The sequence below is a fragment of the Canis aureus genome, chromosome 6 (genome assembly GCF_053574225.1).
Source record: "Canis aureus isolate CA01 chromosome 6, VMU_Caureus_v.1.0, whole genome shotgun sequence".
Lineage (NCBI taxonomy): Eukaryota > Metazoa > Chordata > Mammalia > Carnivora > Canidae > Canis > Canis aureus.
In genome coordinates this window covers 43,076,417-43,091,235 of record NC_135616.1, presented here as the reverse complement: position 1 = coordinate 43,091,235, position 14,819 = coordinate 43,076,417, and the positions used below count along the sequence as shown (strand labels likewise).

At 35.4% G+C, this 14,819-nt stretch overlaps 1 protein-coding gene across 22 annotated transcripts in view; it reads left to right on the top strand.

Annotated features, from left to right (window-relative positions):
* CDC42BPA (CDC42 binding protein kinase alpha) overlaps positions 1-14,819 on the top strand; it is a 309,696-nt gene that overhangs the window by 243,843 nt on the left and 51,034 nt on the right. For 9 of the 22 annotated variants that reach the window (XR_013381712.1, XM_077901337.1, XM_077901329.1 and 6 more), the window contains 3 exons: positions 108-184; positions 1,254-1,301; positions 8,103-8,141. Coding sequence is in view for 21 of the 22 variants with exons in the window: in XM_077901337.1 (XP_077757463.1) it covers positions 108-184; positions 1,254-1,301; positions 8,103-8,141 (164 nt within the window). In the remaining variant the exon portion in view is untranslated. The remainder of the gene's footprint in view (positions 1-107; positions 185-1,253; positions 1,302-8,102; positions 8,142-14,819) is intronic. The other 13 variants (XM_077901339.1, XM_077901332.1, XM_077901346.1 and 10 more) reach the window with 4 other exon arrangements.

The following is a 14,819-nucleotide window of genomic DNA, read 5'->3' as shown; positions in this document are numbered from 1 at the left end:
TGTGGTAGTTTGTGAACAGCTCTTAGTAGATTCAGACAGGAAAGGTTATCCATGAAAATTAGTTTAAATTGTTCTAGTTTTAAAAAAAAGTTGCTGCTGTCTTCTAGGTATAGAGCACCAAGACTCACAGCATTCTTTCTTGGCATTTTTGAATACGCCTACCGATGCTCTGGATCAATTTGAAGTAAGTACGAAACTTTTCAAGTATTCCCTGTAGTCCATTTAGAATTCACTTTGTGATTTAAAATTCATTTTCGAGGAAACTTTTATTGCTTCCCACATAAAAGGACTTAAAATCTGATATAAACAATAACATATAAGGAAAGGAGTATGTTCTGCATTCTTTTGGAAACTATAATCTCATTTGTATTTAAGAAAAATCTAAGAAAGGTCTAAATATGAGACTCATAAGATTTAAAAGAAATTTCGTCTCCTCCCCTGAGAAACAGTAAATGCAGAGCAAATCTGAAATAATTTTGATACTTTAATCTCCCAAGTATAGAGCCACAATAAAAAAAAAAAGTAAAAAAGGTCAAAGCTCATAATAGGGAAATGCTGGTTCAAGCTCCAAATCAATTCAGTTGTTTTAGAAGTTTACAATAGGAATAATTTTTGTAAAAAGCATTACATAGAGGATATTACGCAATGTATTCCATAATAATGAAATAGTGACTCTATGACTGTCATTCTTTGGTGCTCAAGTTCTTTGCTGTTAAAAAAAAAACAAATTTTATGATATAAAGTATATTTTTGTCTCAGAAAATTTAAGTTCATGATTCTATCACTATTAAATAATTATAAGTCTCTGTGCAGAGCACTGTTCTCGTTGCTGGAGATAACAGTAGTGACCACATTTGCCAAGTCTTGTTCTCAGAGAGGTTACATTCCAATGGGAACAGCTAGAGGTGGAGAGATTCTGCTGCTCACTTTTAATTGTTACCCTTCTAAAGTGCTTCATTTAATTTGATTATTAATGATTTGCCATGCGCTTCATTTTATTACATTTTGAGCACAATATATGCATTGTATTTCATTCCTTTGGGAAAGAGAAAAAGAACCACGCTTTAAAAAGTAATTAATGGATTTCTGAGTTTTTTGAGAAACAATGCCAATGACTGCTTTCCTCATTTATTTATTTGAATTAATGTCATTTGCCTTTCAATTGTTTTTACAAAATTTTTGATTTATTATTTGTTCTTATTAAATTGCTTCATCCATATTTTCTATTTTTTATTGCTGTATTCGTTAAATAGGATTCCTTTTCTTCTTCCTCATCTTCACTGATTGATTTTTTGGATGACGTAAGTCTTTGATTTTCAAACCAATGCACCCTTCAGTAAAAGACATCAGTGGATTGAATTGAAGAATTTTGCCTAGTAATGCAGTCAGTTTTAGAACTATCACACCTGGTAATTTATTTGAGACAAAATTTGCTTCTTAACTGAAATATAATGAAGAGTTTATTAAACATCAGAAAATGAAATGTACTTTAAAAAATGCTTTGGCCATCAGAGAATCTGTATTTCCTTTCATTGCAACAATTCTGAAGACTGGAATGCTTACTTGATTATTGTCACTATATATATACATATACATATATATATATATATATACACACACACACACACACACACACATATATATATATAAATGCTCATTTTTATTTTTCATGGTGATTTCTATTTCACATTCCTGTTTCTGGCACTTTGCTATTTAATTTATCTGTTAGTCAGAAGTAAACTTTTGGTGGTAAAATTTTTAAAGTGACATGTTTTATTAAATCTTTCAGTCGCTTTTACTATAACATGATTGAGTACAAATCCATTTTTAATGCTGAGAGAATTTCTCTTCTAATGTGGAAAGTGATTTTTATTAACATTTGTGCTACATACACTATAAATTGACTGCACTACCATTTTCTCTTCTAAGTTAATTCTATCAATTTGATAATTGAGAAATCCCTAATGTATATTGTTTATTCTCTTTACTGAAATACCAGATGTATGCATTTTCTCTGTTCCATATTAAATGGCACAAAAATCCTTGTCATGTCGAACACTTAATCTCTCTAGAAACCGGAAAATAAAATAAATTCAAATACAAATGTTCTACATAGCAACAGTTTTTATACCAGAGAAATTTTTATATGTCTTATTTTTTGTGTTGTGTTAAATATAGTTCTTATATTTGGAAAAATATTTCGCATGATTTTCCACTAAAGAAATCTCTTGATCTAGATTTTTAAAAACTTTTAAGTGGTTTTTTTTCTGTCTTTGAAATACTATACCCAAGTGTACTACTTTCCATTCTGAATGGAAACTATTTCATTATTCTTGAGACAGTTCTAGTTAATTCTACAGTGCAATAAAGAGAACTTTCTTGAGGTACAAAAATATTTCATGTTATGATCCACTGTATGTTTCACTGTACTAAATATTCAATATAGCACATCCATAGAAACACTATTCACATGAGAGGGAATGGGAAGAAAATTTGATTAAAATATTTTATTGTTCCTTTCCCTAGAAAACCATTTCCATTTTTTTCCTAACAAACTCCTCTCTACATCCCCTTTCTTCCCACAAAAAAGTTCTGAATGTAAAACCTAGAAGTCATGTGTATTTTGACAGATAGGTTTGTTCTGCTCAGCACAATGTTTGCAAGAATACATGCTGTCCCATGCCCGCCTTGTCTCTGCTCTCCCCACTGCCACCCAGCTGTAGCATAGAAGCTTCCAGAGTCCTCTGGGAGAACCCCTTCTTATCCTTCATCCACTAGCACTCAGCCTATAGGATTGAATTTTAAACCAGCATGAAGGAACTCCTCTCATAAAGTGAAAAGGTGTTGGGTTCACACAGGGTGAAGCTTTACGCATCAGGCTCCAGCTCCTAAAAAGCCTAAAAGGTTTTCCCCTCATTTGCTTCCTGAATTCTCTTCTTACTGGTTAAGCACATAAGGGGACTTGAATTCTGCCTTTCCCACTTTCTGGATGTATGACCGGGAGCAAGTCATTCAGCCTTTCCTGTTAGGTAAACCCCAGCTTGCTTCTCAGAAGAATGAGGGTAATAGTAGGGGTACTGACTAAGCAGTGATTTGAGAATTTAAAGGAACAAGATGTGGAAAGTCCTCGGGAACACTGGTGACTGTGTCCTTACTTGGAATGGGGCCATTCACCCCTCCTTCCTGTGTTCCCTTTTGCTCCCTTCCTTGTCTAAGAATCCAGTGTGGCTTCCTTGGCCTTCTGCTCCCTTTCCGTCCCCAAACCCCCGCACTAGTCTGAGTCACTGCACTCCCTGCACCCCGAATTGTTCAGCCACACGACCACCATATTTGATTTTCACATATCAAGGAGAAGGCCAGCAGTGAGCTCCCATTTAAAAAATATATATATATATATTGTATTCTTAACTTCGTATTTTATGGTGTTAACCTCTGTTTATCGTTGATGACTATCACCACTCTTCCCAGAGTTACCATTCATTTCATCCTCAAGGCCAGAGTAGAATGATGATGTTTTGAAAAAATGATATTTCATCCTTGGCGTGCTTATGTTCCGCATCTGGTTTACTTGGTATGGAGCTAAACTTCTGTTTAGGAGTAGGATAGGATAGGATAAATCTTGATCGTTCTTTGTACCAAAACTAGTGAAATGTTGTGCATGACCGCCCCCTGTAGTAAGTGGACTCTGACCCTTTAACTAGCGCATACAACACATCCTCTGGTCATTCTTTGCTCATTTCTATCTTGTAGAAATAGAAGAGAAGTAGATTACATTGAAGACCTAGAATTTGAATTGCATCTGGAAATGAGGGGTTCTCTGGTATCCATATCATTGATCTTCCCTGTCTGCTCCCCATGGCCTAGTGACCTCATAGGAACATACCACCAGTACCTCCTCTCCTCCAAAATTACCCCTTATTTTTTCCCTTAGCGCTCCCTTAATCGGCCTTTAACACAGTAATTCTTTTCACATAACATAGTGCACAGAATCACTCTCGTGCCACAGCTTTTCCTCAGTGTGCTTTGCCTGTTAGCTCAAAATTCAAGTGAATGCCAGAATTTCTGGCAATATGGGAACACATTTGGAGCTGAGCTTTCCTTTTAAGTTGCATAGTTTAGACAGCTCTTTCTCTGAGTCGAGTGTCTAATAAGAGCAGTCTTGACAGGAGAGCAGAGTGTATGACACAGGTCCCATCCTTCCCCCGACTCAGGTGAAGCAGAAGATATTCCCAACACCCTGCTTCTGTAATTCAGGACAGCTCAGGTGGTTGGGCTTTTCTGCATGTAGAGTCATAGACTTCTGAAAGAGAAAAGAACTGGAGAAAATATTCAGTCCGGTGGTTGTGACCGTTGCTGATCACAGCATTCTCCCACTAAAAAACTGGATCGTTTGCTCCCCCACTAGTAAAGTTGTATGACTCTCAGTCTTTGGAGGAAGAGGGAAGTGGTGGCAACAGGATTATGGATGACACTGTTTAGGATAGATAAAAGGCGGTTTTAGCTCATGGTAAAAGAAACTGGCGTTACTCTGAACACTTTGTCTCTTGGATCAGGCATTCCCAGGTGCGGTGAGACACCAGTGACAGAGTAGAATAGATTCCAGGGTCCTTCTGCTACGGAAATCATTTCCTCTTGACCTTGTCTTTTCTCTCAGCCTCACACACCCTAGACTGCCTGGGGGTGGTCCGTGTCAGGCCCAGCACCAAAGAGGGTGAGGGGCAGGTGGAGCTCACCAGCTCGGTCTCTCTCCCGTCTGTTCCCTGCATTCCAGTGGCAAGTCCAGGCACAATTAGACCAAGCTTACAAACTTCCCATCCTGTTCAGTTCATTTTCTTCTTTTTAGTTGAACCCCCAAAATACTTGGCTTGACTGTATTAAAGGTCCTACTAATTATACTTGTTTAAATGAACTACTTGTTCTTTATATCTGGTACACATATTGTCATTTATTAAATCTGTGCCAGGTAAGTTTTGAGTTTTATTTAAATGACAGTTCTATACACTGTTCATTTAGGCCAAATTCACAAAAAATGGAAATTGCCCTCTTACCTGGCAAATGAGTGTACCAACTTGCTTTTGGAGGCTGTCTTCCTAATCTAGCATACTAAGGAAATAGTAAACCCAGGAAATCAAAGGTGTGAATGAAAAGGGTCAGACATCAAGGAATAGGCTTGGTCCCAGTAGTCCAACTGTCTGGTCCTCCTAATACTGCTTTCTTGTATCCTGGCATATTACAAGCAGCAAATAGCCTGAGAGTATTGGCAAGCTGATTTCTGTGCCTCATTTTGGCCTCCTAATAAAATCTTGTTAAGATGTCCTAAAATATTTAATTTCAGTCCTGGCTCCTAGGTTCCTTCATTCATCTCTTGGCTTTTAGCATTCTCTCTCCTTCTGGCTTCTTTCATATTCTGTCCTAACCCATCACAGAAATCTGAGGCTTGGAAGCCTTGTGTAGCTGTATCTGGGGAGGTCTGACCATATGTAAAAATCAAAGGAAGACAGAATTTTAAAACATGGATTAAAAAGATCTTTTAATCCTATGACCCAAACCAGGCCTAAATCCTTCTGAGAAATTATGGCATTCCTGATATTTCCTCATTCAATGCTTTTTAAAAAAATCTTCCATCCACATATTAAATACAACCCAACTTGAAACTCTCACATTTTAGAAGGTTGTTGTATCCTTCTCTAATTTAGGCAGTATTATATATTATTTTATATATATGTTTTGTATGGTATATTGTACATTATATCCTAATATATTTAGGCAATCTAGAGGGAAAAAACCATGACTACCTAGTCTTTTACTCTTCAGTATCTTATTTAAAAAGACCTTTTTAACTGAATCTTAAGATCTGTTTTCCAAATTATGTGTCAGTAAGATAAATTACTTCTTTTGGTTTCTGCCTTGCTTCCATAATCAGTCTGAAATTTATGGTGGCAATTTATACACCATATATAAAATGCATAGTTTTAAATGGTCTGTGAAAACAGCATACTGCTTCCCAGTGTATGCTGTGAGACCAGTTTCACACCGTGGTTGTAGGTGAGTGTGTATAAGAGAAAGTGTGTGCAATGTGTGTTCTCCAATTATATTATCGGGAAATAGTCTGATTTCCCCTTCTCTATTGAAAATATAAAAATAGCTATTTGATTTCTAGGTAGATGCTCTAGGAAGAACATTGTCACTATGGTAACTTAATACCATTATTAGCTTTATATTGTGCTAGTTTAGACACTGTGTTGTCTTTATATGCAAAGATGGTTTTGAGAGACATGTTGACATGTTTTTAGGATAGTGGTAATATATTTACTTCGAGCTAGTCATGTTTTTTTTCATGATTTCAGCACACTCCCAAATCTGTTCTAGAAATGTAGGGATACCCAGTAAGTAAAAGCTTCTCTGTGTTAAACATTTTAGCACTTTCTACACATGCAGTACCATACTTTGCACAATGGTAGCTGCTAAGATAAATCAGAAGAAGTAGGCGTCGAAATGCTTATCTTACTGTTAGAGAAAAAAATCGATAGTTATGTTCTGAGAAAAAAATCGATAGTTATGTTCTGTGCCATGTAGAAAGTGATGGGAAATATTTAGGTTCAGTATTGAGGAGTGTCAGAGGATTCATTCAGTATTTATTAAGGATTTTTACATTTATAGGCCCTATGATAAGCATATTCTAGATCCTTAAGGATCTGAGTCTGATGGAAAAACCATACATGTAAATAAATAATTATAACAATTGGGAGAAGCACGCTAATAAAAGGTATGGCCTGTGTATCATGGGAGTATAAAGCAGAGCTATCTGACTGAATGAGACGCCTGCAGGAAGCCTTTCTGAAAGAGCCAGTGTCTGAGCGGGGTCTTTACACATGGACGGGTGTAGTCCACAGAGCAAGAGCAGCTGTGAAAGACGAGTGTGCACTAGGCGGGCTGGGCATGGTTAGGGAGGGTAGTTCTGCATAAGCAATGAGGATTACCAAAGAAACAAAAGCCTGCTGAGGAATCTGCAGGCCTTCTAATCCTGATTTGCCGTGAAGACTTTGGCACGTTGTGGTCAGGTCATGCTCCCTCCACCTAGAAAGAAATAAAATTCCCTGTTGTACAAATAACACTGAACATCTGGAAGGATGTTTGTCATGCTTCAAGTTTTCTCTGAAATTTGTGGCTCCTGTAGACTCAGTTGATAAAATCCATCCTCTAGTCCCCCTACAAATCTTGTACATGCCACCACCACCCCCAGCTACCTGGAAAACTCTGCAGTTCACCTCTGTCCCAGCATTCATCACACTGTTGATGGCATGGTGTCTTCCCCACCAGTCTGTGAATAGTATGCCTTCTGTGTTTTCTAAAAACCTGACGTAGTGCAAACCCTCAGTAAACAAATGTTAGGTTCAGTTGCGTATAGGGAATTGCCCAAGGCAGATACAGTTTATTTGTGTAAAACTCTGCTGTTCATACATCACCAAGTTCCAGAGACTTGGAAGATTTTTCAGTACAATTAATTATGAACTGCTTGTTGTTACTGCTGTTTTACCCTAATTACTTAATCTTTAACGTCAGAAAGGTGAAGGTCCCTCTTGACTTAAGCCTGATGTCTAATCAGGTTGAACAGTATTGGTGAAGTGAATTCTTGATTTAATTCATTATCAGTAATTCTGAAGGCCTAATTAAACTTTTATACTTTAAAAGAAGCATCTTTGAAAAGAGTAAGACCTTGGTAGGTAAAAGACTAAAGTATTTTATTAAATGCTACCCGGCACTAAATCAGAATTATTTGAATCCTTTCTTTTTTCATGTTTCCAGTCGCTACTGCCAACCTTTACAGAGAAGAAATTATCCATCACTTGATGGAGTGTTATTCTGTGGGTCACTGTTTGTGCAGGGTCTAGTGAAAGCTTGTCATCATAGGCCAAATCTGAGCAACTGTTTCTTTACTGTCCTACCCTCCAGTTTTTCCTGAAAATACATGTACTTTCAACGTATCGCAAAATATGTCTTTATGTGTATGTTGATATACTTTGTCTGTTAATACAGCGGTAGCCATCGAGAGTCATGTGTGAGTATTTGTAACGTGTAGTATTCTCCTTTCTTTGTTGAAGCGCTCTCCGTCCTGTACTCCAGCTAGCAAAGGCAGACGTGTAAGAGACTACTACACTGTGTGTCCCCACCCCATGCCCTCCACCCTGTCTCTTACCCTTCTTGCCTGTGGTTGCAGAACACGCTAACGTCTCCGTGATGTACTATTACCTTACTGCATGCTGTGTGCTGCTGCTCCTGCTATTGCTACTCTGCCTTTCTGCATTTTCTTTTTTTCTTTTTCTTTTTCTTTTCTTTTCTTTCTTTCTTTCTTTTTCTTTCTTTCTTTCTTTCTTTCTTTCTTTCTTTCTTTCTTTCTTTTTCTTTTCTTTTCTTTTCTTTTCTTTTTTTTTTCTTTTCGTGGCTTTGGCCGTAGAGCTTTAGGAATGTTCATATAAATTTCAGTAACCGAACTGCTAAAATGATAAGGTATCTTTTAAATTTTTATTAGGGGTAAAATGTGATCCTAACATATGCTTTGCAAATTGATCACATGCAGAGTTAATTACTTTCTAAATAAGAATATAGTATAAGCAAATATGTAGAGATTTCCTACAGATCTTAATTATTTTGGGAAAAAAAACTTGATGATTCATATTATTCAGAGTTCAAAAGAATTTGGGACAAGTTATAGATTTTATTGACTATAATTTTATGTAAAATCTCTGCAGAAATCTTTGATAGATTATTTAATGTAGTTCAAAGGAATATCCCTAAATTTATTTATAGATTTAAGGCAATAATATTAATAATAAATTGTTTATATTCTAAGATACCAAGATTTTTTAAATATCATGGCATTCTTTCTGTATGAATTGATAGCAAACTATAAGCATCATCCTATGCTAAGGCTAGCTCAGTGTTTCTCAATATTAAATGGGCTAGCCACTACCTCTATCCTGCAAGATTCTGTTATGCCCCAGAATGGGGAATGTGTTTGTAGAAAGATCTCAAATTTTCCTAAACCAACGTCCACCCCAACATCAATATATACAACATACACGCTCCCTAGTTGAGAAGCAGTGGGCTAGCTGGTTTTGTTTGCTCTGGTTTTCACACACCATGTTAAATAGTAGCATTAAAAAGGAACACCTGTGGTAGATACAAGCTTTGAAACTTTCACCTGTCAGCTTCATAATCATTGGTATTGATCAACACCTTAAATCCAGAATTCTTGAGAATTCTGTAAACTCTGGTTTACAAAGAGCATGGGGAGTAGTAGGGTCACCCACTGCTTCCTGGTGCTCTTATCTTTCAGATGTCATGATACATTGATGGCAAAATAAATATGATTAACCCTTACATAGCACATATTTCCAAACTACTGTTCAATAGTGAATAAGCAGATCAGATACCAGTGGTGTGGCAGATGGAAACTATGACTTCAACTAATATCTCATTGATTGATAAAGTTTCTGAAAAGATTGCCGTTCAACTGATTTTTTTAATGATTTTGACATTTAGAGAGTTAAAACCTTCGGGTGCTTGGATTTATCAAATTAATCTGAGTATGTGTTAAGTATATCTCATAACCTCTAGAAAGGAAGACCAAAATGTTATATGCCCAATTCTATTAGGTTCAAATCATCAGACTGAACTGACTGAATTTTTAACTAGTTTCTTTTTAAAAAATATTGTTATAATTCAGAGAAATTTTATTTTTCTGGTTACATATAGATTAGTTATATTTCACTTCCTTGCAGATTTCTAGGGGCTTTGGCCTCCTGGAGCCCTTCTGTGAATCGTAATATAAGGAGAAATTTTTGAGGGAAAGAGCTATTATAAGGTTCCTACTATTTAGTCTGTATCTTCATTCTGTAGGGTATGAATAAGCCGTACTTAACTAGAGCCTATTGATGCATATATGTTTTTTTAATACAGCTGTGATAAGCTTAATAATCTGCTTTCCAGGCTTTCTTCAATTTTTCCTTAGTTATATATCTGAAAAAGTTTAAAAACCACCTCTGAAAAGTGATATCTCTGAAGGAGTTGAGTGAAGAATCACCAAGTATTCAGCAGATGCAGAGAAGCATCTCAGTGGCATAGTGAGGCACCTCAGTGGTCCTGAGAGATGGCAGTGTGTTACAGTAGGACACAGATGGCTACCATTGCTAACAGTGGTCTAGAATCCAACAGTGACATATGATTGTATAATATATAGTGCTTTCAGATGAGCAATAGGTAATAGTTAAAATTCTTTAAGTGACTCATATATCATATGAATGAGGTATCACTATTTAGGGTTTGCTATATTTTTATTTCCAGTCTGCTATAAGGTTCCATTTACATACTTAATAAGTGGCATTATTCAATTAGGCATAGCACAAGTAAGGTTTGTTACTAATATTATTATTAATGACTGAATATAAGTGGTTATGGAAGGGTCCACAGTGTTCTCATTAATAGTGAGACACATTGAATGTTTCATTTTAGATTATTCCTTTAGAGTGGAACAGAGATTATAAATAGCTAACATGTAGCTTAACTTTTGTTTTCTGAGAACATTTGTAAATTCTACAGAATAGATACTCAAATAGATCTATTGAAAGTAAGGAGAATTTTCTTAAAGAGTAGCAAGTTACATTATTTGTAATTAGTAAGATTGTACTTACTAGTTGTACTCTTCAGTGGTTTATTATTAGGATGATAAAAAGATTTGCTGTTTTCCAAATGATAAGGTATTTCCATAATACTGTTTTTTATCATAAGCTCAATTAACAAAAAATTAAAAAATTATATCAGTGAAAGTTTGAGGTTATAAAGTGTTTTTGAATACAAAAAATTGGATTACTTGCCACTTTGTATCCAAAATACTTCTGGCTAAAGTTAATTGATGATAATTATATTTTTTCTGTTTTATATTTACAAATACAAGACAACATGTTAGATGTAAGCTTTTTAAAAAAAGCTATATCTAATCTGTATCAAATCTTGGTATCTTTTATTTTAAAACCAGGTTTCTTATGAGTGTTTTGCTTCTTGTATATGTTCAAATCTCTAATTATTTTTGAAGTAGAAAAGGCCCATTGATACACATTCAAGATGAGTTGTTTTAGTTGTTTTTATTATTTATCAGAACACCATACTGCATAATTTGAGAAGTTTACCTAAAAATCATACCTAATCCTAGGGGGAAAGAAAACTTCTATTTTACTGAACTACCCTAAAACTACATTTTGTAAATCACTTGATAGGGAAATCCTAATAGATTCAGGAAGCCTTATAGACTTTTTACATGACAGTGTTAGGCATTGTGGATGATACTGCTGATAACTCAGTTTTTTTCTTTTCTTTTTTTTTACCAAACAGTAGAGCAGTAGGTAAAAAACCACACTGGAGGAAGTAGGTGTTTCTAATGCCTTGAAGTAGGCTTACTCAGGAAAAAAGAACCGAAAAATAGAAAAAAATCACATCTACATAAAGATATTCCCCATCTTTCTCAGTAGAGTGCAGCTTAGAAATACTGAGGGGGGCACTTGACAGGATGAGCACTGGGTGTTATTCTGTATGTTGGCAAGTTGAACACCAATAAAAAATAAATTTATTATTTTAAAAAAAAAGAAATATTGAGTGAATTGTTTATACTGTTCAGTTAAGTTTTTTTCCAAGCTCTTCCTCCAAATACTATTAGAATGTCCTGTCCAGTTAGTATTACATATTGCTTTCCACTATTTTTTCCTTATCATTCTTTCTACAACCATAAACGCAGTTACTGAATTGTGATATCTCTACTATTGATGTATATCATATTTATCAGCTTTTCCTGCTATTAATGTATATCATATTTATCAGCTTTTCCTGCATTACTAATTCAAGTCATTGCTTACATGTAATGCTATACAATTTTTCAAAACACAAAGAATTTCACTTTCAAGATTTAAGTATACTATTGTTGATTGTATTATAACCATGATAAAGGTTCAGAAGATAAACATAATTGATGTGCTATTAATCAGTTGCTTTGCTACCATGTTATATCTGCATCATTGCCAATTATTAAATTAATTTTAGGCTGTCTGCAAAGTCTGGCTTATAGTTATTGAGTATTCTGAAAGTTCAGTAAAAGTAATTGCTTTTTAGTGGATAGAATAAGTTCTTAATTATAAATGTATCAGTAAGCATATAATTATAGATAAAATTAATAACATCTTAAAAAACCAGTCCTGTTGGTGATAATTAACACTTTGATATAGAAAATATATGGGATCCCTGGGTGGCGCAGCAGTTTAGTGTCTGCCTTTGGCCCAGGGTGCGATCCTGGAGACCCGGGATCGAATCCCACGTCGGGCTCCCGGTGCATGGGGCCTGCTTCTCCCTCTGCCTGTGTCTCTGCCTCTCTCTCTCTCTCTGTGACTATCATAAATAAGTAAAAAAATAAAAAAAAAAGAAAATATATAAGTGGTATTACATTTTTCTTATTCTTCCTGTTAAACCTCTTTTGAGATATTGTTTATACTGGCAGTAATCAATAAAGGAAATGAGATGTGTAAATCTCTTAATTTAACAGGTATTAGCTGCTAATAGCTTTTAGAAGATATGGGGAAAAAAATTTTAGTCTGATATTCAAAACATTATTGCCAAGAGTTTTATTCATCTTTACCAAACTTTGTTCCTTGTCTTTCTAAGAAACATACTTTTGAAAAATAAAGTGGTAATTTTTGAACTTCACTTATACATTAAGTGAAAAAAAATCCATAATTGGGTTTTTTTTTTAAATCAGAGTATCATTGTAAATGGCATAGTTCAGCTTTTTAAATATACTCAATGTCATCTCAAAATATTACTTAAATATTTTTACTTATTTTTAATTAGTTTTAACAAAAACTACCTGATTTTGTTTAATCTCTGGAATTTGTTTTAAGAGCATATAGTTCCAAAAAGCTAGTATGCTAATTTTCCTTATTCTCTTTTATTAGTTTTTAAATCTAAATGTTTCCTCTTTTGAATAACCAGTTTTATTTACCTCATGCAACTAAGAAAATAATTTCAAAATCTATTTTCATTCCTGTTGTTTTTTATTTATAAGTAAAAACTTGTTAGGAGAAAAAGATTTTTTATAAATGGCAATAATTCTAAAGAAGGGCCAAGAGGTATGTATTTAAAGCCTTGAGAGTTCTTAAGAGTCATTAACTTCTGTAATCAAGGATTAAACTTTGATGGTATATTTTTCCCTTTGTTCAATATCACCCTGTCATCATGTCACATTTTCATGGGGTCATAAAACATGATGGTAAATGTTTTAAGGACCAACTATGGAGTGGGGATGGGAAGTGGGATTGGTTTTTAGGTGTGATGATTTTTGTGAGTAAACCTTTCACCAGGGCACATACTGACAAAATGTCTTAAGGCAGTGTGTTCTAATTTCAGCACAAGAAAGCGTAAGTAATAAAACTGCCTGCTCAATTCTGGGCAGCACATATTCACAGGGCTCAAAGAGCAGACCTGCTTTAAATTGTCAGCCAGTACTACTGAAAGCAGCGAGCTCCTGCCTTTCTCATTTTTGAAGTGGTTTTAAAGTAATTGGACTCAGAGGTAGAAAAGCCACTATTAGCTATTCAGTCCCATTCATAGCATTATCCTGTGCACAGGAACGTCTGCTTTTATGTCTTTCACTCAAATTGTGGGCTAATATAATAAAGGCTTTGGAGTGACAGGTCAGAAATTTAAATTTTATTTAAAATGACCCATTTTTTGCACTTAGTAAGTCCCCTACTTGGACACTTCTTAAATACTTTATGAGCTACTTAACTTGATTATTTGAGGTCATTTTAAATTCTTATTAATGTAAGATGCATCAGTACTGCTTTACTTATCAATTCCATGTTAACTGAACCCCCTGCCCCATGGATTCTTATTCAGCTTGCAATTTCTGTAATCATATGAAAACTAGAAGGAGGAGATGTTTAGGAAGTAGGATCTTTCTGGCCTTATTTCCAGCCCAGATTTATATTCCAGATTAATAATTAAAAGGAGCACCTTCGCCATGACTGTCCCTGAGTGAAATTGTGAATTGGGCAAAACATGTCTAAGAGTCTTATTTTCTTCTTTCTTTTACTCTCCTATTCCTGGTGGAAGTTCAGTCAGGAAAAGAGACAGTGTAACTCATTCTGCATGACTGTTCAGTTGCTCTGAGTACCTTTACCGTGGAGATGCTTCTGTACCACAAAAAGAATACTGAACTTGAGGTCAACAAGTGAGATTCAGGCCTGGCTCTCCCACTTGAAAAATGTACTAGTTTTATGAAATTAGCCACATTGCACACTTCAGAGCCAATGTACAGCTGGTATGCCTCAGTTCCCCATTTTTAAAACTTGGGAATACTTCCTTAGCTGATGGTACATAGCTGTAGCTGCAAGTTCCTTAGGTGTTCTCCCTAGGACGCCTCTTATCCCCCACTTCTCCTGAGTGCAGGAACTCAAGATATAAGGCCTGGTTGGGAACCATGTGAGTTATCCCCACAAAAATCTTGCCGTGTGGTTTGCCAGAATATCTGCCTGCCTGCCTGTGCCCAGTAGAGGACTCCTGCAGTGTTAGCCAGCCCACTAACCAGTCCCTAAAAGAATAACCATAATAATAATAATAAAGGAAAAGAGAAAATATTTTAAGTACATGTTTAAAATCCTGAAGTTGATTGTTCTTTTTACTGAATTGTAACTTCTGGTCTTTCTGTACAGCACAGTTGAAACAAATTCCTCCAGCCTCTTTTCCAGCTTGCTTTCATTGCCTTTCATTTCAAAAAT